General features: G+C 44.0%; 1 protein-coding gene across 2 annotated transcripts in view; it reads left to right on the top strand.

Annotated features, from left to right (window-relative positions):
* OTOA (otoancorin) overlaps nt 1–26,728 on the top strand; it is a 96,891-nt gene that overhangs the window by 2,430 nt on the left and 67,733 nt on the right. The window contains exons 2-9 of one of the 2 annotated variants that reach the window (XM_010388611.2): nt 13,238–13,332; nt 13,647–13,675; nt 13,768–13,798; nt 13,916–13,943; nt 16,493–16,580; nt 19,028–19,159; nt 21,216–21,451; nt 25,685–25,788. In XM_010388611.2, the coding sequence (XP_010386913.2) occupies nt 13,242–13,332; nt 13,647–13,675; nt 13,768–13,798; nt 13,916–13,943; nt 16,493–16,580; nt 19,028–19,159; nt 21,216–21,451; nt 25,685–25,788 (739 nt within the window). In that variant the 5' untranslated portion in view covers nt 13,238–13,241. Of the gene's footprint in view, nt 1–13,237; nt 13,333–13,646; nt 13,676–13,767; nt 13,799–13,915; nt 13,944–16,492; nt 16,581–19,027; nt 19,160–21,215; nt 21,452–25,684; nt 25,789–26,728 lie in introns of those variants that run through there. The other variant, XM_010388610.2, reaches the window with a different exon arrangement.

A 26,728-nucleotide genomic window follows, 5' to 3' on the forward strand; every position in this document is an offset into this window, starting at 1 on the left:
GAACCCCCTAGCATCTTTGCAAATTTCACAGAAGATGAAGTGACTCTGATCCATGGGTTGACCAACTCCTCCCGGTTTGCCTGTGACTTTCTGTTTTTGTTTTGTTTTGTTTTGTTTTGAGATGGAGTCTTGCTCTGTTGCCCAGACTGGAGTGCAGTGACCCGATCTAGGCTCACTGCAAGTGCCGCCTCCTGGGTTCACACCAGTCTCCTGCCTCAGCCTTCTGAGTAGCTGGGACTACAGGCGTGTGCCACCATGCCTGGCTAATATTTTTGTATTTTTAGCAGATACGGGGTTTCACCGTGTTAGCCATGATGGTCTCGATCTCCTGACCTCTTGATCTGCCCGCCTCGGCCTCCCAAAGTGCTGGGATTACAGGCGTAAGCCACCATGCCCGGCCGACTTTCTGGTTTTAAAACGGAAAGTTTTGAGTACTGGGAAACCTTTTAGTCCCGGGCAACTGGGAGGGTTGATCACCCTGCACATCCAAACGTTCATAGTTTCTCAGGAAATTGTCTTCATTTCAGGTTTGTGGTTATTGTTGCTGTTTTCGAGTAGTTTTCACCACGGGGATCGTTGCCTGACTGATTTCCTCTAGTCTGCAGCAGGGGAATCTTTCGGTGGGGAAGGGGTATGGCCCATAGAAAAAGCTATCAACCCCCAAATCACCATCACCCTGCCCAATCCTTTCAGTCCTTTTGACCAATCTGCTAAAAAAAAAAAGTGACCCAAAGGGTCTTTAATGAAAACCAAATCCTGATGTGCTGCAGTTTCTCGCTGGAACAAGGGCATTATGCATAGCAGAAAGCAAGGCGTCTGTTTCAGTAACCTTAAACCTCTCTGTAGGGTTAATAGAGGGGCCCAAGCAAAGAGCACAAGAAGCCACATTGTCTGGGAAACTGGAGAATTGTGAATGGGGCCAATGCCCCAGGGTGACTGCCCAAAGGGAAGGGAAAAAAAAGGGCCAAAGGTTCCCCAAAGCCCCAAACGACCCAAACCAGGAAGACTTCTTCTAACTGGAGTTGAGCATTCCAGTTACAGGATGGTGATGGTGGGCCAACATACCTACAAAGTGCTTTGGGATCAGGTTTGCTCAAAACCTGTTAGAATGCATGGCTTTTGGTGTCTGGGGACTTCAAAAGTTTTACTGTTTTTGTCCTGGGCAGTAAAATGAGCATAATTGTTTTCAAAGCTGGTTGTGGACATCCCCTTGGGGGAAAAATAATCCATTTCCATAACAACTTAGACAATACGGGGGAAATTTGTATTAAAGAATGCTGGGATGCCTATAAATAATTTCAGGAGACCATGAGCGTTCATTATGCATTTCCTTTAATACAGAAAGTTCCTGTTAATACTGAAAGAGATTACAAATACATGGTGTTTGTGTTTGTAATCCCAGTGAGCCTGGAGGCTGAGGTGGGAGGATAACTTGAGGCCAGCAGCTTGAGACCAGCCAGGGCAACATAGCCAGATCCCATCTCTTTTTTTTAAGCATTTAAAAAATACTAGTTGGGCATGGTGGCTCATGCCTGTAGTCCCAGCACTTTACAAAAGTGAGTTGGACGGATTGCTTGAGCCCAGGAGTTCCAGACCAGCCTGGGCAAAATGGCAAAACCCCATCTCTACAAAAAATACAAAAATTAGCCAGGTGTGGTGGTGCATGCCTGTAGATCCAGCTATTCAGGAGGCTGCGGTGGGAGGATTGCTTGAGCTTGGGAAGTGGAGGGTGCAGTGAGCTGAGATCGCAACACTGCACTCCAGGCTGGGCAAAAGAGTGAGACCCCATTTCAAAAACAAAAACAAATGAAAAACAAATAATGAAAGAGGGTGGTGTCACATAATTGGGGTATGGGCCACTTGAGAGCCAAGTGATGCAGTTCCCAGTCTTCACTGGACTTGACCCTCTAGCAGCTTTTAGTGACCCTCCTCCTTCTCCACTTGACCTCAAGGACACCATACTCACCTGGTTTCTCTCCTGGGCCTCTGGCCTTTCCTCTCAGGCCCTCGCCTTAGTTCCTCCTCCTCTGTCTAACCTCTTTTGTTAAAACGTACGATCTCATTTGTTTTCCTTTTCCTTTTTAAAAACTGTTATGTGGAAAATTTCAAACACATACGAAAGCAGACGTAAAAATAAAATGAACATCCATGTCCCTGGCACTCTGCTTCAATGATAGCCAACCCATAGCCATCCTTGTTTCATTTTTGCCTCCACCTCCCACCCATTTCCCCCCTCCAGCATTATTTTGGAGGCAATACCAAACATCACATCATTTCTTCTGTAAATATGTAAGGATGTAACTTCAAAACAGGGGTTGGAGGCTGGGCATGATGGCTCACACCTGTAGTCCCAGCACTTTGGGAGGTCGAGGTGGGACCTCCTTGAAGGTCCTACTTGAAGCCAGGAATTTGAAACCAGCCTGAGCAACATAGTAAGACTTTGTTTCCACAAAAAAAAAAAAAAAAAAAAAAAAAAAAAGTTAGCCAGGTGTGGTGGCATATGCCTGTGGTTCCAGCTACTTAGGAGACTGAGGTGGGACGATTGCTTGAACCCAGGAGGTCGAGGCTGCAGAGAGCCATGACTGGGCCATTGCACTCCAGCGTGGGTAACAGAGAGAGACTCTGTCTTAAAAAAAAACCAAACAATTAAATAATACATAAAATAAAAGAAGCACTGGCAGACTTTTTCAGTAAGGGAACATGGATTAAATATTTTGAGCTTTGGAGGCTGTATGGTCCCTGTCCCAAGTACTCAACTCTGCTATGGTAGCAGGAAGCTGCCATGGACAATAGGCCAATGAATGGGCATGGACATGTGCCAATAAAACTTTATTTATAGATACTGAAATTTAAATTTCACACAGGAAATTTTCATATGCCAATAAATATTATTCTTTTGGTTTTAAAAAACTATTTAAACAACCTAAAAATCATTTTAAGCTCATGAGCCACGCAAAATCAGGCAGCCATTTCAATTTGGCCCATGGGTGGTACTTTACTAACCCCGCCTTGAAACAATAAGGACTCCTTTAAAAATATAACCACGGTTTCATTATCAAACTTAAAAAACTATCAACAATAATTCTTTAAAATCTTCAAATATCTATTCAGGGGTTCAAATTTCCTCAACTGTCTCACAATTTTGGGGGTTTTTTTGAGACAGGATCTTGTTCTGTCACTCAGGCTGGAGTGCTATGGCGTGATCATAGCTCACTGCAGCCTTGAATTCCGGAGCTCAAGAGATCCTCGCATCTCAGTCTCCTGAGTGGCTGGGACTACAGGTGTGCACCACCACGCCAGGCTAAATTTTAAATGTTTTTATGGAGACGGAGTCATGCTGTGTTGCCCAGGCTAGTCTCAAACTGGCCTCAAGCAATCCTCCTGCGTTGGCCTCCCAAAGCACTGGGATTAGGCGTGAGCCACTGTGCCTGGCCTAATTTTTGTTTTATTTTATGGTGTTTTTTGTTTGTTTGTTTTGTTTCTTTCTTTTTTATTTGAGATGGAGTTTCACTCTTGTCGCCCAGGCTGGAGTGAAATGAGATGATCTCGGGTCACTGCAACCTCCGTCTCCCAGGTTCAAGCAATTCTTTTGCCTCAGCCTCCCGAGTAGCTGGAATTACAAGCATGCGCCACCATGCCTGGCTAAGTTTTTGTATTTTTAGTAGAGATGGAGTTTCACCACGTTGGCCAGGCTGGTCTCAAACTCCTGACCTCAAGTGATCTGCCTGCCTTGGCCTCCCAAAGTGCTGGGATTACAGGTGTGAGCCACCACACACAGACATGATGTGTTTGAATCAGGATCCAAATAAAGTCTAGATTCTACAAGTGATCTTTTAAGTTGTTTTTGAGTCCACAGGTTCTCTTTCCCTCTCTCTGTAATATATTGGCTAAAGAAACTAAGTTGTTTGTTTTGGGGAGTTTTCCACCATCTTGATTTCTCTGACTGCACCTAGTCTACTGACAAACGTCTTGGCAATGGGGGTGCCATGGGCGTCTCAGTCCTAATTTCTCCATAAACTTACTTTCTTGGTGATATCACTCAGGGTTTAAATACATACTGACTATCTGGGGCCGGGCACAGTGGCTCATGCCTGTAATCCCAGCACTTTGGGAGCCCGTGGCAGGTGGATCCCTTGAGGTCAGGAGTTTGAGACCAGCCTGGCCAACATGGTGAAACCCCGTCTCTACTAAAAACACAAAAATTAGCCGGGCGTGGAGGCACAAGCCTGTAATCCAGCTACTCGGGAGAATGAGGCACGAGAATCACTTGAACCTGGGAGGCAGAGGTTGCAGTGAGCTGAGATCGCGCCACTGCTCTCCAGCGTGGGTGACAGAGGGAGACTCTGTCCCCCCTCAAAAAACCCCAAAACAAAAGAACAAACAAATGAAAAAAACTACTGACTATCTCTGTTTCAATAGCTGCTTCTGACTGCACCTCTCCCCTGACCCACAGGCTCAAACATCAAACTGCCTACTTGCTGTGCTATCTGCACTCTGAAAGGCTTCTCAAGCTTAGTATGTCCAAAACTGAGCTCCAGGGATTCTCCCCTAAACTCGGAACTCCTATGGTTTTCCCATGTCCCTCTCTACATGCTCAGGCTAAATCCTTGACGTTGGCTTTGACCCATCTATTTCTTTTATTCCCTACATTCGATCTTTTGGTTCCACCTTCCAAATACCTCCAAAATCCGACCACTTCTCACCACCTTCACTGCTATCAATGACTAAGTTATTGTCATCTCTTTCCTAGATTGGTCTGCCTGCTACAGCCATTGTTCCACTCCAGGGTATTCTCAACACAGCGATCGATGTGCTTGATCCAGTTAAAATAAAAGTCAGGGCCAGGCACAGTGGCTCACGCCTGTAATCCCAGCACTTTGGGAGGCCGAGGTGGGTGAATCACTTGAAGTCAGGAGTTGGAGATCAGCCCAGCCGACAGGGCGAAACCCTGTCTCTACCAAAAATACAAAAATTAGCTGGGCATGGTGGAGGGCACCTATAATCCCAGCTACTTGGGAGGCTGAAGCAGGAGAATCGCTTGAGCTGAGAGGCAGAGGTTGCAGTGAGCTGAGATTGTGCCACTGCACTCCAGCCTGGGCGACAGAGTGAGACACCATCTCAAACAAAACAAAACAAAAAGCAAAAACAAGTCAGAGCATCCATCCTGGCTTATATTCCTTCAGTGGCTCCCACCTCCCTCCAAGTAAAAGTCAGAGTGCTCACAATGGCCTGAAAGACCCTACTCACTCTGGCCCTGATATCTCTCCAACCCCATGTCCTACTGTTACATCCTCTTCATGTAATTTACTGAAGAACATGCAAATTCTGCTCCTAATGTCAAAGCCTTTGCACTGTCATTTCCTTTTTTTTTTTTTTGGAACTTTCTTTCTCCAGATATTCCCGTGATTCATTCTTTCACTTCCTGAGGTCTCTGCTTAAATGTCACCTCCTCAGGTCTTCCCTGACCACACTGTCTATAATAGTACCTACTCCTTCTTTGGCTCCTTTTTCCTACCCTGTTGTATTTTTCTGCATGGCATTCATCACTCCCTGACATAATATAGTTATTTGATTATCTATTTATTTTCTGCCTGGTTCATTCCAACGCACTAGCAGGGAGTTAGTTTTGTAAACTGCTGTATTCTCAGAGCATAGAATAATGCCTGGCTCACAGCAGTACTCAACAAATATTTGAAGAATGAAAGCATGAAATAATTACACAAACATAAATATGTATTATAGCTGTGCTTGGTGCTATAAAAGAGAAGTATTGGCCTTTTCTTCTGGCTAATTCTTTGGCCTGGTCAGAGAATTCAGGGAAGGCTTCATTGAAGACTTGAAATTTACAATGAATTGATCTTAACTGGGCAAAGAGGAAGGGGAAGAATCTTCTGGGCCAAGGAACAGCCTGTGAGAGGGTCTTAATTTGGGGAAGATAGCAACTTGGAGGGACAGATAGATGGCCCGGGCAGGAACTTTGGGGAATGAGGGGCAAAGAGGTGGGTGATAAAGCTACTGAAAAAGCTTTGGGCTTTATCTTGAGGGTAATGGGGAGAGGAGGAGGGTGACATGAGTTTACTGAGATGGTGTTTTTCAAAACAGCATCTGTTTGAAAACAGCAATCTGGTTTATTTGCTTATTTAATAAACTTGTATACAGAGATGACTTTGTGTCAAGCCTTGTTTGATGTGGTTCACTATTAACAACTCATTTTACCCTCATACGACACAATGATGCACCTGGTACCATCATTAATCTCATTTTACAGATGAGAAAATTAGAGTGCAGAGAGATTAAGAAACTTGTCCAAGGCCGGGCACAGTGGCACACGCCTGTAATCTCAGCACTTTGGGAGGCCAAAGCAGGTGGATCACTTGAGGTCAGGAGTTCGAGACCAGCCTGGACAACATGGTGGGAACCCATCTCTACTAAAAATACAAAAATTAGCCTGGTGTGATGGTGGGTATCTGTAATCCTAGCTACTCAGGAGGCTGAGGCAGGAGAATCGATTGAACCTGGGAAGCAGAGGTTGCAGTGAGCCTATATTTTACCACTGCACTCCAGCCTGGGTAAGAGAGTAAGACTCCATATCAAAAAAAAAAAAGAAAGAAATTTGTCCAACATCTCACAGCTAGTAAGTGGCGGAGATATGATTCAGAACAGGTGACTGGCTCCACAGTGCATGCTTTTCCATTTCTGTTTGGTACTGACTTTTGTGAGGTATAAATTTATATGCAATACAATGCACACTAAGTGTACAGTTCTCTGATAAAAGGTATGTATCTGTGTGAGAACCACCATAATCAAGATACAGAAAATGGAGGCTGAGTGCAATGGCATCCACCTGTAATCCCAGGACTTTGGGAAGCTGAGGTGGGAGGATTGCTTGAAACCAGGAGTTTGAGACCAGCTTGAGCAGTATAATGAGACCTTATCTCTACAAAAAAAATTTTCCATCACCCCAAGAAGTTCCCTTGTGCCCTGTTGCAATAAACTTTTCCCATTGCACCCTAATAATGCCCCAGACCATTCCTAACTTGTTTTCTGTCACTGAAGATTATTCTGCATAACCTAGAGTTTCACGGAAATGGAATCATATGTTGTGTGGTCTTTTTAGACTGGCTTCTTTTGCTCAGCATAAGCATAATGTTTCTGAGGTTCATCCGTGTTGTTGCCTATGTCGGTAGTGTATTCCTTTTCCTATGCACATAATGTGTGTTTTTTCCCTTTGGGTGCTTAAAAATGTATTATTTTATTGATTTTAAAAATTGACATATACAACGGGCATGGTGGCTCACGCCTGTAATCCCAGCACTTTGGGAGGCCGAAGCAGGCAGATCACCAGAGGTCAGGAGTTCCAGACCAGCCTGACCAACATGGCGAAACCCCGTCTCTACTAAAAATACAAAAATTAGCTGGGTGTGGTGGCGCATGCCTGTAATCTCAGTTACTTGGGAGACTGAAGCAGGAGAATCGCTTGCACCTGGGAGGCAGAGGTTGCAGTGAGCTGAGATTGCACCACTACACTCCAGCCTGGGTGACAGAGTGAGACGCCATCTCAAAAAAAAAAAAAAAAAAAAAAAAAAAATTGACATGTAATAATTGTACATATTTATGGGGTACATAATGATGTTTTGATGTGTATGATGTATGGTGATCAGTAATTAGCATGTCTACCATCTCAAACATTTCTCATTTTCTGTTCAATATCCTCCTTCTAGGTATTTGAAACCATATATTATTGTTAACTATTGTCATCCTACAGTGGTACAGAATACTATAACTAAATTAAAAAGAATTGTGTGGCTGGGGATGGTGGCTTATGTCTGTATTCCTAGCACTTTGGGAGGCTGAGGTGCGAGGATTGGGCCAGGAATTTGAGACCAGCCTGGGAAGCATAGCAAGAACTCATTTCTACAAAAACTAAAAAAGTTAGCTGGGCATGATAGTACATGCCTGTAGTCTCAGCTCCTCAAGAGGCTGAGGCCAGAGGATTGCCTGAACCCAGGAGTTCAAGGCTGCTGCAGTGAGCCATGATCATGCCACTGCACTGCAGGCTGGGTGACAGAGAAAGACTCTGTCTCTCAAAAAAATAAAAAAGAATTTGAAATAATTAGAGATTCATGGCAAGTTGCAAAAGAAATATCCTGTGTACCCTTCACCCACTTTCCCCCACTGGTTACATGTTGTGTAACAATAGTACCATATAAAACTCAGGAAATCATGGTACAAATTCAGGGCTTATTCAGATTTCACTAGTTTTACATGGACTTCTTTGCGTGTATATTTTATATTGTTTTCTTCAATTTTGTGACATGTATAGATTAATGTAACAGCTACCCTAACTAGGACCCAGAACTCTCCTGGTGATCACAAGCCTCCTTCATACATCTCTTGATAGCCTTATCTCCCTCTCCCCATGGCAAATACTAATCTGTTCTCCATTTCTATAATTTTATTTCAAGAAGGTTTTATAAATGGAATCATAAGTATATAACTCTCAGTGATTGGCTTTCTTCCCTCAGCATAATTCCCTGTAGGTCCATCAATAGTTGTTGCCTGTATCAATAGTTCATTTTCACTGCTGAGTAGTAGTCAATGGCATGGACATACCACAGTCAGTTTAACCATTCACCTATGGAATGACATTTAGATTGGTTCAATTTTTTGGCTACTATGAGTAAAGATGCTACGAACATTTGTGTACAGGTTTTGTTGTTGTTGTTGTTTTTGTTTTGTTTTGTTTTGTTTTGAGATGGAGTCTCACACTGTCACCCAAGTTGGAGTGCAGTGGCACAATCTTGGCTCACTGCATCACTGCAAGCTCTGCCTCCCCGGTTCACACCATTCTCCTGCCTCAGCCTCCCTAGTAGCTGGGACTACAGGTGCCTGCAACCACATCTGGCTAATTTTTTCTGTTTTTAGTAGAGATGGAGTTTCACTGTATTCTCATTAGCAATGTGTGAATGATCCAGTTTCTCCTCATCCTTTCCAGTTAATGGCATTATGGTTTTATTTATCTTTTAATATATTTTTGAGATGAAGTCTCACTCTGTTGCCCAGGCTGGAGTGCAGTGGTGTGATCTCGGCTCACTGTAACCTCTGCCTCCCCGGTTCAAGCGATTCTCCTGCCTCAGCCTCCTGAGTAGCTGGGACTACAGGCGTGCGCCACCACGCCCGGCTAATTTTTGTATTTTTACTAGAGATGGACTTTCACCATGTTGGCCAGGCTGGTCTCGAACTCCTGATCTCAGGTGATCCACCCACCTCGGCCTTCCAAAGTGCTGGGATTACAGGCGTGATTCACTGCACCCAGCCTCATTATGGTTATTTTTTATTTTAGCCATCTGATAGGTTAACACTGTAGTTTCAATGTTAATTTTCCTAATGACTAAAAATGCTGAGTATCTTCCCATGTATTTATTTGCTATATGTATATATACTTTGATGATATATCTACTCATGTCTTCTGCTCATTTTCTGATTGGATTGCTTATTTATTTACTTTTTAGTATTGAGAGTTTTTTCCATATAGTCTAGATGCAACTCCTTTTTGTTGGATTTTTTAAAAAATCATTTTTTAAAGCAATTTGATTGTTATATATGCCTTGGCATGACTTTCTTCATGATTCCTCTGCTTGGGGTTGGTTGAGCTTCTTCGATCTATGGATCCGTAGTTCTATCAAACTTTACACAAATTGGTCATGAGGTCATGTTTTCCCTCCCTCCCTCCCTCCCTCCCTCCCTCCCTCCCTCCCTCCCTCCCTCCCTCCCTCCCTTCCTTCCTTCCTTCCTTCCTTCCTTCCTTCCTTCCTTCCTTCCTTCCTTCCTCCCTTCCTCCCTCCCTTCCTCCCTCCCTCCCTTCCTCTCTCTCTCTTTTTCAGTCTCGCTCTGTCACCCAGGCTGGAGTGCAGTGGTGCAATCTTGGCTCACTACAACTTCTGCCTCCTGGGTTCAAGTGATTCTTGTGCCCCAGCCTCCTGAGTAGCTGGGATTACAGCCACCACACCCGGCTAATTAATTTTTTTTTTTTTTTTGTAGAGATGGGGTTTCACCATGTTGGCCAGGCTGGTTTTGAACTCCTGACCTTCAAGTGATTTGCCCACCTCAACCTTCCAAAGTGCTGGGATTACAGGCATGAGCCACTGTGCCCCGCTCACCATTTATTCAGATACTTTTCTGCCACCCCCTCCTTTCCTGGGACTCCAATTACACATATTTCAAATAGTTTCATATTGCTCCAGAGCCCTCTTAATTTTTTCCGTCTTTTTCCCCCTGCATTTTACTTTGGATAATTTATTTTGCTATGACTTCAAGTTCACTAATTTTTCTTCTGCAATGTCTAATATGCTGTTAACTCTATCCAGTGTATTTTTCATTTCATATATTGTATTTTTATCTCTAGAAGTTCATCTTGGGGTTTGTTTTGTACCTACCATGTCTCTCCCTTTAACATGCTCACTGTTTTCCCTACTTTCTTGAACTTACAGAGTGTATTTATAATAAATATCCTTGTCCATTAATTGGATCTTCTGTGTCATTTCTGGATCTGTTCTATTGATTGGATTTTTCTCCTGACAACCAGCCATATTTTCCTGCTTCCTTGTATGCCTGGTAATTTTTATTTATTTATTAAAAAATTTCTTTGACACAGGGTCTCACTCTGTCACCTGGTTGGAGTGCAGTGGCATAATCATGGCTCACTGCAGCCTCAACTTTCCAGGCTTCAGTGATCCTCCTACCTCAGCCTCCTGAGTAGCTGGGCACCTGCTACATCCCTGGCAAATTTTTGCATTTTTGGTAAAGACAGAGTTTCACCATGTTGCCCAGGCTGGTCACAAACTCCTGAGCTCAGGCAATTCACCCTCCTTGGCCTCCCAAAGGGCTGGGATTACACGCATGAGCCACTGTGCCTAGCCTGCCTGGTAATTTTTGATTGGATGCTGTACACTTTGGATTTTACATTGCTGGATTTTTTTTTTTTTTTTTGAGACGGAGTCTCTGGATTTTTTTTCTTTTTCTTTTTTTTTCTTGCTCCATCTTCTGGTTTTCTAAAGTTTCTGGGTTTTATCATACTGCTTTAAATATTGTTGGGTTTTGTTCTGGAATGCAATTCAGTTACTTGGAATCAATTAGATCCTTCCAAGACTTGCTTTTAAGCTTTGTTAGGGCAGATCTGGAATAAACTTTAGTCTAGGGCTAATTTGGCCTATCATGGAGGTAATTATTCTTTGATGATTGACCCTGATGCCCAATGTATTTGGAGATTTTTCCATTGCAGCTTGTAGGAGCTATTCTCATTCCCCTGTGAGGTCCAAGGATTGCTCTGCGTACGGGTGGTTCATTCTCCAGCCTCAGGTGGTTTCTTACAAGCATGGGTAGATAAATATTCAGCCAAAGACTCGAAAGACCCATCTTCAGATCTCCAGAACTTTCTCTCTGTGCAACTTCCTCCTCTCCAAGTATTCTTCCTATGGATTCTAGCTGCCTTGATTTCCCTGAAGTTCCACTGTCTCTTCTGCTCAGTGAGACCTGTAGGCTCTGTTTGAATTCTCCCTCCTTGTGCTATGGGCTGGAGACTCCAGGCACTGAGCAGGAGCAATTACGGAGTTTGCTCTCCTTGCTCAGGAGATCTCAGTCTTGTGCTACCTGCTGCCCAATGTCTGAAAAACCTTTGTGTCCACATATTTCAGCCAGTTTTTTAATTGTTTAAGGCAGGAAGGTTTACCCATTGGCAATTACTCCATCATAGCTAGAATAAAATTATAACTAATTTCTTTTTATTGTTATTACCGAATGGTATCCACTGAATGGAGATACCATGTTTAACCTTTCACCTGTTATTGGATAGGTGATTCTTTGCAATATCTGGCGACTATGAATGAAGCTATACAAATCTTTGTGTAGACATGTTTTCATTTCTCTTGCTTAAACACCTAGGAGTGGCATGTCTTGATCATAGGTTATTGTATATTTAAGTCTATAAGACACTGTCAGTTTTCCCAAGCAGCTGTATCAGAGTTCCTGTTGTTCCGTATCATCACCGACACTTGATAGTCAGTCTTTGAAATTTTTACCCCTTCTAATGACTTTATAGTGGTCTCGTTGTGGGTTTAATTTGCTAGTTCTTGTTAGCTGTGATAATCAGTTACGTTCTTATTGGCCATTTTTACATCTGTTTTTATGAAGTTTAACTTCGTGTCTTTTTTTTTTTTTGAGACAGAATCTTGCTCTGTCGCTCAGGCTGGAGTGTAGTGGCATGATCTCAGCTCACTGCAAACTCCGCCTCCTGGGTTCACACCATTCTCCTGCCTTAGTCTCCCAAGTAGCTGGGACTACAGGCGTGTGCCACCACGCCCGGCTAAATTTTTTGGATTTTTAGTAGAGATGGGGTTTCACCATGTTAGCCAGGATGGTCTTGATCTCCTGACCTCATGTGATTTGGCCTCCCAAAGTGCTGGGATTACAGGTGTGAGCCACCGCACCTGGCCAACTTCATATTGTTTTTACATTTTTTCCCCTTGGCTTATATATCTTCTTATTTAATTATAAGAGGAGTTTTTATATTCTGTATATACGTTTCTTGCAGACAAAATAGAGTCTATACTTTTTTTTCAGACAGAGTCTCGTTCTGTTGCCTAGGCTGGAGTGCAGTGGCACAATCTTGGCTCATTGCAACCTCTACCTCGCACATTCAGGCAATTCTCCTGTCTCAGCCTCCCAAGTAGCTGGGACTACAGATATGAGCCACCATACCCAGTTAATTTTTGTATTTTTAGTAGAGACAGGGTTTCACTATGTTGGCCAGTCTGGTCTCGAGCTCCTGACCTCAAGTGATTCACCCACCTTGGCCTCCCAAAGTGCTGGAATTACAGGTGTGAGCCACCATGCTTGGCCCAGAGTCTACTTTTGACCATGCCTTTTTACTGGATTGAGAGGAGTCAGAGGTAGTGATAAGATAAACAGGCCATTGTAGTCACCAAGGAGAGAGATGGTAGTGTCTTAGACTAGAATGCGGGTTTAGATGGAGGAAAGTAGGTGAATTTTAAAATTATTTTTAAAAAAGATTTCAAGGGATTCTGGGTCTACTTGGTTTTCCTTTTGTCTTCTGAATGTCTATATATATATGTATGTTTATATACATATATAAATATGTGTGTGTGTGTGTGTGTGTGTGTGTGTGTATATATATATATTTTTTAAACCTGAATCACTTCTATGCTTAAATTAACTACAGGAGAATGTCTCAGGAACCCACAACATACTCCCTTTTCCTATTCCTTTTTCTGAGTCATGGAGTGTCGAGTCATACAGTGCCAAATTCCAGGCAGGGTAAGTCCTGAGGGAAGAATCACCCTTTGTGGTTTCCACACAGTTTAGGGAATGTGGTGGGATAGATACATTAGGTACATGATGCTGTAAGTTTTTTTTTTTTGGGGGGGTGAATGTGTGCATGTATGATTTTTCAGGATTATTCTAAGAGGATTTTTCAAGCCATTGTTTTCTCAGAATGGACAGTTATAATTCAAATTCACTAAAAATTTCCTTTATGAGTGGCTTTCTGGGGCTTTTCCCCTAACCCGTATTTGTAGTTTTGAAGGTCACACAATTCAATTCTAGTTATACATTCAATGGCTTTCTTACAGATTTGCATCCATTGTTGCAAAAAATGGCGGTGAGTATTCTATTTTCTCTTAATCAGAATCCCCTCTACTGGAATTGCCAACTTTTGGATGTTATACTTGATGTTATCTCTTTGCCTTTTAGGAAGAAATAATAGATGGAAGCTATCTGAATGGTAATGTGCCCCCTCGGTCTCCACTTGCTTCTTCTAAGAATTTCAAACAGAATGCGGCTGTGATCTCTCTGGAATGATTTCTTTTAAAGATGTCTTTTCATTTTATTCCCATTGTAGCACTGCTGGATCTCATACAGTTTCAAAGGTAACCTGCCCTAGAGGAGAGGGGAAGGGATGGGATAGATTTTTAATAAAAATTCTTAATGGAAGTCTCTTAATTGTAAAAAGTAACATGTGCTCATTACAAAAAATGTCAATCAATGCACAGTGTTTTAAAAGTCAACACCCTTGCTCCACAGACATCATTCCTCCTCACTCTAGCATAAGAGCCGATTTTTTTTTTTTTTTTTTTTTCACGGAGTTTCACTCTTGTTGTCCAGGCTGGAGTGCAGTGATGCTATCTTGGTTCACTACTGCAACCTCTAACTCCAGGGTTCAAGCAATTTTCCTGCCTCAGCCTCCTGAGTAGCTGGGATTACAGACACCCATCACCACACTCGGCTAATTTTTGTATTTTTAGTAGAGATCGGTTTTCACCATGTGGGCCAGGCTGGTCTCAAACTCCTGACTTCAGGTGATCTGCCCACCTCAGCCTCCCAAAGTGCTGGGATTACAGGCGTTAGCCACCGTGCCCCGCCTAAGAGCTGAAATTTATTGAGTGCTTTCTGTGTAGTTGGTATTCTACTAAGTGCTTGGTATAGAAACAATCTAATCCTCACAAGTGCCACACAAGGTAGGCACTGTAGTTATCCCATTGCACACAACGGTGAAACTGAGGTCCAGGAAGGGTAAATCAAGGCCACACAACTGGGATGTGAACCAGTGGCCTGGCTCCAGGACCCATTCCCTTTACTTTTGCCCTATAAGTTGCATATAGAGAGATACCAGGGACATGGGGCAGGGAGGTAGGTAGTGTGGAAATGCCAATATTAATAAACAGTTCTAATATGATGAGTACTATGATGGAGAAGAAATAGGGGTCTTGGGGCCCCATGTCAGGGATACCCAGTTATGTTGAAGTGAAAGATCCCCATAGCCACTCCTTTCCCTAAGATAACACCAATGGATACTTTCGGATGTGTCCTTTCAGTCTAAGTATTTTATTTATTAATTTAACCATCCATCCATCCATCCATCCATTCATCTGTCTCTTTATAAGATTACAGACCGGGCATGGTGGCTCATCCATGCCTGTAATTCCTGCACTTTGGGAGGCCAAGGTGGGCAGATCACGAGGTCAGGAGTTGGGGACCAGCCTGCCCAACATAATGAAACCCTGTCTCTACTAAAAGTACACAAAAATTAGCCAGGCATGGTGTTGCGTGCCTGTAGTCCCAGCTACTTGGGAGGCTGACGCAGGAGAATCACTTGAACCCAGGAGGCAGAGGTTGTAATAAGCCAAGATTGAGCCACTGCACTACAGCCTGGGCAACAGAGTGAGACTCTGTGTCAAAACAAACAAACAAACAAAAGATTACCAAAGGCTATTCATAGGCTGGGCATGGTGGCTCACCTCTGTAATCCCAGCACTTTGTGAGGCCAACTTGGGAGGATCGCTTAAGGCCAGGAGTTCCAGCCCAGCCCGGCCAACATGTCAAAATTCAGTCTCTACTAGAAATACAAAAATGAGCTGGGTGTGGTGGTGCACACCTGTAATCCCAGCTACTCGGGAGGATGAGGCAGGAGAATCGCTTGAACCTAGGAGGCGGAGGTTACAGTGAGCCAAGATTGCACCACTGTACTCCAGCCTGGGTGACAGAGTGAGACTCTGTCTCAAGAAAAAAAAAAAAAAAAGAAAAGGCTATTCATGAGCATTTACTGTGTGTTGGGCACTACCTTACGAGTTTTCATGTGTGAACAAATTTTAATCTCACAGGTGTTAGCCATATTTCATAGAAAGGGAAACTGAGGCACAAAAAATTTAGCAAATTGTCTCAAGTCACACAGCTAAGTGATGAAACTAGGATTCAAATCCAGTTTGGAGCCCACACTCTTAACTATGCTATTCCAGCCTCTCATGGTATGCCTAGCATCTGCTTTTTAAATGTATATCTTTCTAACTCAATCAGTTTGGATTGTAGTCAATCTAAGTAGATTGTTATGGGAATTAGAATATTGCATACAGCTTAGAAATTTGGGAATTGGCTTTGAGAGAATGGGATCCAGGCAGATTCCTAGAATTGGAAACTCTTCTATCACTGTGCCTGGTTAAGCAATTTTTTACTTCAGGCTGGGCATGGAGGTTCACTCCTATAATCCCAGCACTTTGGGAGGCAGAGGTGGGAGGATTGCTTGAGCCCAGGAGTTTGAGACCAGCCTGGGCAACATAGTGAAACCCCGTCTCTAGAAAAAATAAACAAAATTAGCCGGGTGTGGTGGTATGCACCTGTGATCCCAGCTGCTTGGGTGGCTGAGGTTGGAAGATCGCTTGGGCTGGGGAGATTGAGGCTGCAGTGAGCTGTGATCGTGCAACAGAGCAAGACCCTGTTAAAAAAAAAAAAAGAAAAGAAAAAAGAAAGAAAGAAAAGAAAAGAAAAAAGGAAAGAAAAGAAAAGAGAAACCTCCCACTTCCAAGCACAGAGTTTCTAACACCCCTGGTCCATCCAGACCTGTCCCCTGGGCACTTAGCTAGTACAGTAGTGCTTGTAGGAGAATCTGTCATTGTGATCTTTTCCCATCTGTCTTCAATTGAAGCTCCCACATGTGGACGGATGACCTGTCCCACAGAGTCCTGGCCTATCTGAATTCCCAGAATGTTGCCTTCACCATCTCCAGCCTGCAGGTGTGTACCTGAGACCCATCTTTATGTTCCCATCTCAGTGCTCAGGGATTGCAAACTCAGGGGCCAGGTAAATTGGAGAAGTGGGCTGGATGTAGAGACAGTCTTTACTTCTGCAAGGAAAAGTGTTCTGTCCAGTTCTTCTTGAAACGTGATATAAGATATTTTGTCTTTCTTTCATTTTCCCACCTTTGATGGAAACATGATATATTAGGGTATAGGCTGAGCTGCTGTAACAAAAAGACCCCCAGAGGACAACAGCTCAAACAGTTTAGTTTATTTCTTTCTCATATAATAGTCCAGAGCTAAGTGGGAGAGCCACAGAGAAAAGGCAGCTCTATTCCATGAGGTTATCCAAGGACCCAGGTACCTTTTGTCTTTCTGCTTTGTCATCTCCTGGGGAGTTATTGCCCATGTGATTGAAACACCACACCCCTTCTCCAATCCAGGGGAAAGGTGGGAAGAAGAAGACAAGGGTAAGCATCTTCTCTTCTGAGGATATGACTTGCAAGTTACACAATTCCCTCTGCACACATTAGCTTGGCTCACACACCATAGTCACATCTTACTGCAAAGGAGACATGTACCCAACTAAAAGTTGAAGGGTTCAATTGATGAAGAGCAGTGAGAGAGTGGATATTTGGATATAGTGATCAGTCTTTCTACCATGGGTCCAAGAAATGTATTTTTTCCTCTTTTAACTCTACTGTAATGAAAACAATAGCACAAGCATGTTGATAGGTGGCAAAGGATATTTGCCTTAAGGGGCAATAGGGCTCATGCCTGCGGTGGTGACTGCGGTGAACTGCACAGCACCTGCCCGACTATTAGCCTAGTGTGGCATGTTGTGTCTTTTTCATTACACCGTGGATAACACAGAAAATTGGAGAAAAATTCTTTCAGTATTGAGAAACAATTATTCAGTTTAGCAAAAGTCCATTTATGTCATTAATTAATGAATAAAGTTCTGACATATGTCTTCATTGTTTCCATTTTCACTTACGTCTTAATGAAAATGGAAACATCAACCAACATTGATGTCACAAATATACTCAGAGAGCTTGTTGTCTGCCAGGTCCCAGGATACCCATTAGCTGGAGGTGGCTGTTGGCCCCACATGGCATCTGCTTTTCTTCTCTTCATCAGTCAGGGCAACTGAAGGAGAAGCAATGCTTGCCCCCTTTCTCTAGTAGTAATGGATACTCATGAGATGTATCTACTTTAACCTGATATATCTCTTCCTGTGTATATACCATATTCATTTATTCATTCAATATCTACTGAGTTAACAACTGCTTTCTGCCAGGCATGGCTCCAGACACTGAGGTCTCAGTAGAGAACAAGACAGTCATGATACTACCCACAGGACCTTTCATTTTAGGGGTGAGGCTTTAAGTAAGCCATTATTAACCTTGGTCAAGATAGAGAATAATAGCTGGCACTATTGAGCACTTACTGTGTGCTAGCCACTATCGAAAACACTTTACACACTGAATCCTCATAATAACCCTATGTGGTAAGTTCTCTTATTGCCTCCATTTTGCAGATAAAACTGAGGCCCAGAAGAAGTGTTGCTGATTTAGCAAATAAAAATACAGATGTGGCTCTGCATGGTGGCTCATGCCTGTAATCCCAGCACTTTGAGAGACATAAGTGGGAGGACTGCTTGATACCAGGAGTTGGAGATAAGCCCTGGCAACATAGTGAGACCCTGTCTCTACAAAAACAAACAAACAAGCAAACAAAAAATTAGCTGAGTGTGGTGGCGTGGCCTGTAGTCCCAGCTACTGGGAAAGCTGAGGCAGAAGGATTGCTTGAGCCCAAGAGTTTGAGGTTACAGTGAGCTATGATCATACCACTGCATTCCAGCCTAGGCAACCGAGAAAAACTCCATCTCTAAAACAAAAACAAAAAACAGATGTCCAATTTCATTTGAATTTCAGATAAATAATGAGTGATTTTTTTTTTTTTTTTTTTTTTTTTTTTGAGACAGAGTCTCTCTCTGTTGCCCAGGCTGGAGTGCAGTGCAGTGGTGCCACCTCAGCTCACCTCAACCTCCGCCTCCCATGTTCAAGTGATTCTCCTGCCTCAACCTCCTGAGTAGCTGGGACTACAGGTGCATGCACCATGCCTGGCTAATTTTTGTATTTTTAGTAGAGATGGGGTTTCACCATGTTGGCCAGGATGGTCTTGATCTCTTGACCTCGTGATCCACCCGCCTTGGCCTCCCAAAGTGCTGGGATTACAGGCATGAGCCACAGCGCCTGGCCCCTCACTGTTACATGTTAGCGGCTAATGAGGAAATTTGGAGCTGGCCCAACCAGACTGCTGGCCACCAGTTGTGGTCTCTGCGGGGAATGAGGTGGCCGGGCTGGGCCGCTGGCCATGGTGCTGACCATGTGCTCCTGCTCTTTCTGTTCTCACCGACTCTCCCAACACCCCCAATACAGGCAGCCGTGGAAAACCACCTGGAGCAGCGTTTGCACCAGCCCCAGAAGCTGCTGGAGGACCTGAGGAAGACAGACGCCCAGCAGTTCCGCACTGCCATGAAATGCCTCTTAGAAGACAAGGAGGACCGCTTGGTGAGGCGCCCTTGGCATCCCGGGGATAGAGGAAGTCCAGCACCACGTGGTGTTGTTGAATTGAATAAAATGGAGCCTGACTTAGGCCTTGGCCCTTCATTGTCTTTTCCTCTCTCCTTCTACCTCCTCCAACCCCCTGGGAGCTTTAGGATCTAAGTTTTCTCACTTACTTTCTCCAAAGTTAAAATGAAGAGCCTTATAATTTTTTATTTTATTTTTGTTTTAGACAGAGTCTTACTCTGTCACTCAGGCTGGAGTGCAGTGGCACAATCTCAGCTCACTGCAACTTCTGCCCCCTGGGTATAAGTGATTCTTGTGCCTCAGCCTCCTAAGTAGCTGGGATTACAAGTGTGTGCCACCATGCTTGGCTAATTTTTGTATTTTTAGTAGAGATGAGATTTTACCATGCTGGTCTCAAACTCCTGGCCTCAAGTGATCTGCCTGCCTTGGCCTCCCAAAGTGCTGGGATTACAAGTGTGAGCCACCATGCCTGGCCTAATTCATATTTTTGTGAGTACTAAGAAATGAGGGGTCCTAATTGAGGATCTGAGGATCTCCTGATTGTTTGGGTCAATAAACATCCACTAATAAAAATTACTAGGCACCAGTGGACACAGAGATCCTTCTGTCCTCAAGGAGCTCACAGTCTGGATGGGAGACAAAAAACAGAAACGGTTAATTTCCACAAAATGAGGTTAGTGATCCAAGAATATCACAAAGCAAGGCCTCTGAGACCGTAAAAACTGGGACTTAAAAAAGGTAAGTCATTTGCTCAGGACATACAGATAATGGAGGCCCTGGGATTTGAACCTGGGAATGCCTGACCCTAGTACCCATGGGGCTTAACCTGTAAGATTGTCATGAGAATTAATCGGATGATGCATATTTGCTCCAAGCTTGGCACAGTAGAGTCAATGCTCAGTAAAATGGAGGCTTCTTTTGTTTTCTTAGAGACAGGGGCTGTCTCTGTTATCCAGCCTGGAGTGCAGTGGTGTAGTTATAGCTCACTGCAGCCTTGATATCCTGAGCCCAAGTGACCCTCCCACCTCAGCCTCTCAAGCAGCTAGGACTACAGGTGTGCACCAGCACACCCAGCTAATTTAAAAACATTTATTTTATAGGGATGGGATCTCCCTATGTTGCCCAGGCTGGTCTCAAACTCCTGGGCTCAAGCGATCCACTTGCCTTGGCCTCCCAACGTGCTGGGGTTATAGATGTGAGCCACTGCGCCAGGCCAATCAGTCCTTTTCAAAAGCTCCCCAGATGGGCTGGGCATGGTGGCTCATACCTGTAACCCTAACACTTTGGGTGGTTGTAGGCAGATTGCTTGAGCCCAGTAGTTTGAGACCAGCCTGGGCAACATGGCAAAACTCCATCACTACAAAAAACAGCTGAGCATAGTGGTGTGTGCCTGTGGTCCCAGCTACTTGGGAGGCTGAGGTGGGAGCATTGCTCAAGCCCAGGAGGTTGAGGCTGCAGTGAGCTATAATCACACCACTGCACTGCAGCCTGGGTGACAGAGCAAGACCCTGTCTCAACAATAAAATCAAACTTTAAAAAAGCTCCCCAGGTGATTCTGATGTACACCCAGAGGTGAGAACCACGGGCTTGGAGGAAAGACACATGGGTCCCTTTAATGCATTATAGAGTTTGGTTCAAGATGACCTGGGGGCACATAAGGGAGGGAAATCTGATTTGAAGGAGGAAGTTGGAGGGATCAGAGACTTCACCAAGGAGATGGCAGTGGAGCCCAGCCTTAAAGGATGAGCTAGATTTCACCAGAAAAAGGAGAGATGCAGAATTCCAGGTAGACCAAGGGCCTGAGTTATGCTGGTCAGGTGTATCTGGAGAGTGGGAAGGTTCCAGAGTGAGTGGAGCAGATAAAGGCCTTGACTTTGTTCTGCAGGGAATGGAAAGCTCTAGAAGTTTCAATATAGCAGCATGGTGTTAAACAGTGATCCTGACTTTCCCCACTGTTGCAATGTGTGGTCCTTCCCAGGACTTCTAAATTGATAGGCAGTTCTCAAGCTGACCCTGGCTTTTCTCATTGCTTTAGGACCTGAAAGACATCATCATCGACTTAGGAGAGATTCGAGAACGAGCCTTGCAGAGCCCTGGCGTGAACCGCAGCCTGTTTCTCATCACACTAGAGAGGTGTTTCCAGGTGATGAACTCCCTGGAGTGTGTGGAGATCCTGGGCAAGGTGCTGAGGGGGTCCTCAGGCAGCTTTCTCCAGCCAGACATCACAGAGCGGCTCCCTCAGGACCTGTGCGAGGATGCCTTTAAGAACCTGTGAGTGGTTTCTCCCACTTTTTTTTTTTTTTTTTTTTTTGAGATGGAGTTTCACTCTGTCACCCAGGCTGGAGTGCAGTAGCGCAATCTCGGCTCACTGCAACCTCTGCCTCCCAGGTTCAAGCGATTCTCCTGCCTCAATTCCAAGTAACTGGGACTACAGGGGCACCTACTACACCCAACTAATTTTTGTATTTTTGTAGAGATGGAATTTCACCATGTTGGCCAGACTGGTCTGGAACTCCTGACCTCAAGTGATTTACCTGCCTTGGCCTCCCAAAGCGCTGGGATTACAGGCGTGAGCCACCACACCAGCCAATCCCACCTTCTTAACTCATCATGCTATCCTTCAGGGGCTGTAGTGAGAGTTCAAAGAGGTATCACCTCGCAGCAGGGAGAAGGCAGGTGGGGACAGGTTTATATGCATGTTTTGGAGCAAAAGCTTAAAATCTGTAGAGTTAGGCTGGGTGTGGTAGCTCACGCCTGTGATCCCAGCACTTTGGGAAGCAGAGGTGAGTGGATCATGAGGTCAGCAGTTCGAGACCAACCTGGCCAACATGGCGAAACCATGTCTCTACTAAAAATACAAAAATTAACCAGGTATGGTGGCGGGTGCCTGTAATCTCAGCTACTTGGGAGGCTGAGGCAGGAGAATCACTTGAACCTGGGAGTTGGAGGTTGCAGTGAGCCAGGATTGCACCACTGCATTTCAGCCTGGGCGACAGAGTGAGACTCCATATCAAAACAAAAACAAAAGCAAAACAAAACAAAACACATAAACAAATACAGTGGGAAAAAAGTGTCACTAAATCCTAGCTAGATATGTTGCTTGCTTAAGTGTATTAGTCAGATTGGGCTGCTATAACAAAAATACCGTAGACTAAGTGGCTAATAAACAACAAGCGTTTATTTCTCATGGTTCTGGAGACTGGGAAGTCCAAGATCAAGGTACTGGCAGACTCGGTGTCTGGTGAGGGCTTACTTTCTGGTTTATAGGTGGCACCTTCTCGCTATGTCCCCTTGTGGTGGAAGGGGTGAGTAAGCCCTCTGGGATCTCTTTTATAAAGAGCACTAATCCCATTCATGAGGTATCCAGCCTTGTGAACTAATCACCTCCTCAAAACTCCACCTCTTAATACCGTCATGTTGGGAGTTAGGATTTCAACACATGAAATTTGGGGAAACACAAACTTTCAGTCCACAGCACCAAGGCTGTGAACCTGGGTCTTGTTCTATTGATTTAAAAACAGTCTGAGTGTGTTTGAAAGACTCATTGGCACTAAACTGAGACCTTCTTGAAGGACAGCAGGAGGAGTGACAGAGCATTGAAATAAGAGGACTTTTCTCCTTTTGAGATGCCATGCCAGCGTATGTTGGTTACAGCCAGCCCTGCTTGAAATTGCGCTTTGATGTAAACCAAATTCGAGGATTGGGTCTAGGACTTGAAGGGCCATAGGCATTGCAACCACCGCCAACTTCCTCCTTTAACTAATCGTAGCACTTTATGGCCATAAAACACTCTTTCTTTTTTTTTTTTTTTTTTGAGATGGAGTCTTGCTCTGTCGCCCAGGCTGGAATGCAGTGGCACGATCTTGGCTCACTTCAAGCTCCGCCTCCCAGCTTCAAGCGATTCTCCTGCCTCAGCTTCCCGAGTAGCTGGGACTACAGGCACCTGCCACCACGTCCGGTTAATTTTTTGTATTTTTAGTGGAGACGGGGCTTCACTGTGTTAGCCAGGATGGTCTGGATCTCCTGACCTCGTGATCTGCCCACCTCGGCCTCCCAAAGTGCTGGGATTACAGGCTTGAGCCACCACGCCCGGCCATAAAACACTCTTTCTAAATCTAAAAATGATTTAGAAGAAGGAAAAGCCCAATGTGATGATAACAATGTGGGAGATTCCTTTTATCTTTTGCAGCCAAAGGGCAGTAGGTGAAACAGACAGTATACTGACCTCATCTTTTCTCTAGGGTGTCAGTTTTTTTCACTAAGATGTATATACATGAAACCCTTTTGCTCTGCAGCCTATTACACTATTCCTTTTAAATTCAGTGTCTCATCCCTCCGCTATTCATTCAGGTTGTGGAAGAGAACATCATTGGAGAGAGAGTTGATTGGTTACTGCTTACCTGAGTGAGCAGTAAACCCAAGTGGCAGAAAAACCCATTCAAACTGGCTTGAAGCAAAAAGGGTATTATTGGAACATGTAATTGAATAGTTTTAGGCGTAGGGCTGACTTCAGACACAGCTGGATCCAGAGACTCAAATGATGCCATCGGGAACATCTTTGGCTCTTTATCTTATATGCTGAAAACCACTGAATTGTGTACTTTATTTATTTTATTTATTTTATTTTTTGAGACAGAGTTTCCCTCTTGTTGCCCAGGCTGGAGTGCAATGGTGCCATCTCGACTCACTGCAACCTCCGCCTCCCAGGTTCAAGCGATTCTCCTGTCTCAGCCTCCGAAGTAGCTAGGATTACAGGTGTATGCCACCACGCCTGGCTAATTTTTGTACTTTTAGTAGAGACAGAGTTTCATCATATTGGTCAGGCTGGTCTCGAACTCCTGACCTCAGGTGATCTGCCCATCTTGGCCTCCCAAATTGCTGGGATTACAGGCGTAAGCCACAGCGCCTGGCTGAATTGTGTACTTTAAATGGGTGAATTATAAGGTGTGTGAATTATATCTCAACAGAGTTGTCCCCCACCTCCCCCCAAAAGGACCAAGAGGTGAGGAAGTGGAGATAACATGTATGGAATATTCTTTGGAAGGTGTTTAGCTATGAAAGGGAAGAGGAAAATGGGAAAAATAGCTACATATAGCTAAGGAGTGTGTGTATGGGGGTATTTTTTATTATTAAGTTCTGGGGTACACGTGCAGGATGTGCAGGTTTGTTACATAGGTAAATGCGTGCCATGGTGGTTTGCTGTACCTATCAACCCATCACCTAGGTATTAAGTCCAGCATGCATTAGCTATTTTTCCTAATGCTCTCCCTTCCCCTATCCCACCCCCCAATAGGCCCCAGTGTGTGTTGTTCCCCTCCCTGTGTCCATGTGATCTCATTGTTCAGCTTCCACTTGTGAGAACATGGGGAGTTTCATTTTCTGTTCCTGCATTAGTTTGCTGAGGATAATGGCTTCCAGGTCCATTCATGTCCCTGCAAAAGACATGATCTTATTCATTTTTATGGCTACATAGTATTCCATGGTATATATGTACCACATTTTCTTTATCCAGTCTATTATTGATGGGCATTTGGGTTGACTACATGTCTTTGCTATTGTGAATAGTGCTGCAGTGAACATGTGTGCATTTATCTTTGTGACAGAATGATTTATATTTTTTTTGGTATATACCCGGTAATGGGATTGCTGGATCAAATGGTATTTCTAGTTCTAGATCTTTGAGGAATCGCTACACTGTCTTCCACAATGGTTGAACTAATTTACATTCAGGATAGGGAAGGGGTTTTTTTTATGCTTTTAAGTTATAGGGTACACGTGCACAACATGCAGGTTTGATACATAGGTATACATGTGCCATGTTGGTTTACCGCACCCATCAACTCATCATTTACATTAGGTATTTCTCCTAATGCTATCCCTCCCCCAGCCCTCCACCCCCTGACAGGCCCTGGTGTGTGATGTTCCCCTCCCTGTGTCCAAGTGATCTCATTGTTCAATTCCCACCTATGAGTAAGAACATGCGGTGTTTGATTTTCTGTTCTTGTGATAGTTTGCTGAGAATGATGGTTTCCAGCTTCATCCATGTCCCTGCAAAGGACATGAAGTCATCCTTTTTTATGGCTGCATAGTATTCCATGGTATATATGTGCCACATTTTCTTAATCCAGTCTATCATTGATGGACATTTGGGTTGGTTCCAAGTCTTTGCTATTGTGAATAGTGCAGCAATAAACATACATGTGCATGTGTCTTTATAGTAGCATGATTTATAATCCTTTGGGTATATACCCAGTAATAGGATTGCTGGGTCAAATGGTACTTCTGGTTCTAGATCCTTGAGGAATCGCCACACTGTCTTCCACAACGGTTGAATCAGTTTACAGTCCCACCAACAGTGTAAAAGCGTTCCTATTTCTCCACATCCAGGAGAGGGAAGGGTTTTAACACAAGACAGCTTTGGGTCATGTTTGCTGTTGTGACTCCCTCTTTAAAACGGCCCCCACCTGCTTGTTATTAATTGATGCCCGTGTTTGTGTCATTTAGATCTGCAGTGTTCAAAGATCTCTACGACAAAACCTCGGCTCATTCCCAGAGAGCTCTCTATTCCTGGATGAGTGGGATATTGCAGACATCCTCCAATGCCACTGGTGAGCCTGTACTTGGAGGTGGGATCACTTTTTGGGGGAAGAATATCTTCAAAAGAGGTGCTTCATACATGGATTTGATGTTGTTCTCTTCTGATTTTTACACCTCCCACCACTTTGAAAAACAGTTTGATGTGGCTTATGGAGTAAAACACATACCCCATTTTGTTAATGCAATTTGCACATGTGGAAGTCTCTGATATAATGATGTGTCTGTATTTCTGTATTTCACAATCCATGTTGTGTCTTAGTTTTTTAGTGGAATATAAATAATGATGGTAACTTAGATTCAATGTGAACCTTGAGTAGGGTTACAAGTTCAAAATCTGTATTAAAAAATCTATATTAAAATGAGAGAAGAGGCTGGGCACGGTGGCTCATGCCTGTAATCCCAGCACTTGGAAGGCTGAAACGGGAGGATTGCCTGAGGTCAGGACTTAGAGGCCAGCCTGACCAACATGGTGAAACCCTATCTCTACTAAAAATATAAAAATTAGCTGGGCGTGGTGGTGGGCACCTGTAATCCCAGCTACTCAGGAGGCTGAGGCAGGAGAATCCCTTCAACCGGGGAGGCAGAGATTGCTGTGAACAAAGATGGTGCCAGCCATTGCACTCCAGCCTGGGCAACAGAGCAAGATGCTGCCTAAAAAAAAAAAAAAAAAAAAAAGAGAGAGAGAGAGAGAAGAGAATTTTGTTAGGAAATCTAGGCAATAAAGCACAGAAATTTAACTCTGAGCATCCTGGCAACCAAAGCAGGTAGGTCAGGATTTATTTATTTGATGGATGTTGATTAAAGCCTCCTTGTGTCCTAGAGCAGTCAAATTCATAGAGACAGAAATTAGAATGGTGGTAGAGTTTCGATTTTGCAAGGTGCAAAAAATTCTGGATATGGCTGATGGTGACGGTTGCACAATAATGTGACTGTGAATGTACTTCACTATAC

The sequence above is a fragment of the Rhinopithecus roxellana genome, chromosome 20 (genome assembly GCF_007565055.1).
Source record: "Rhinopithecus roxellana isolate Shanxi Qingling chromosome 20, ASM756505v1, whole genome shotgun sequence".
Classification (NCBI taxonomy): Eukaryota; Metazoa; Chordata; class Mammalia; order Primates; family Cercopithecidae; genus Rhinopithecus; species Rhinopithecus roxellana.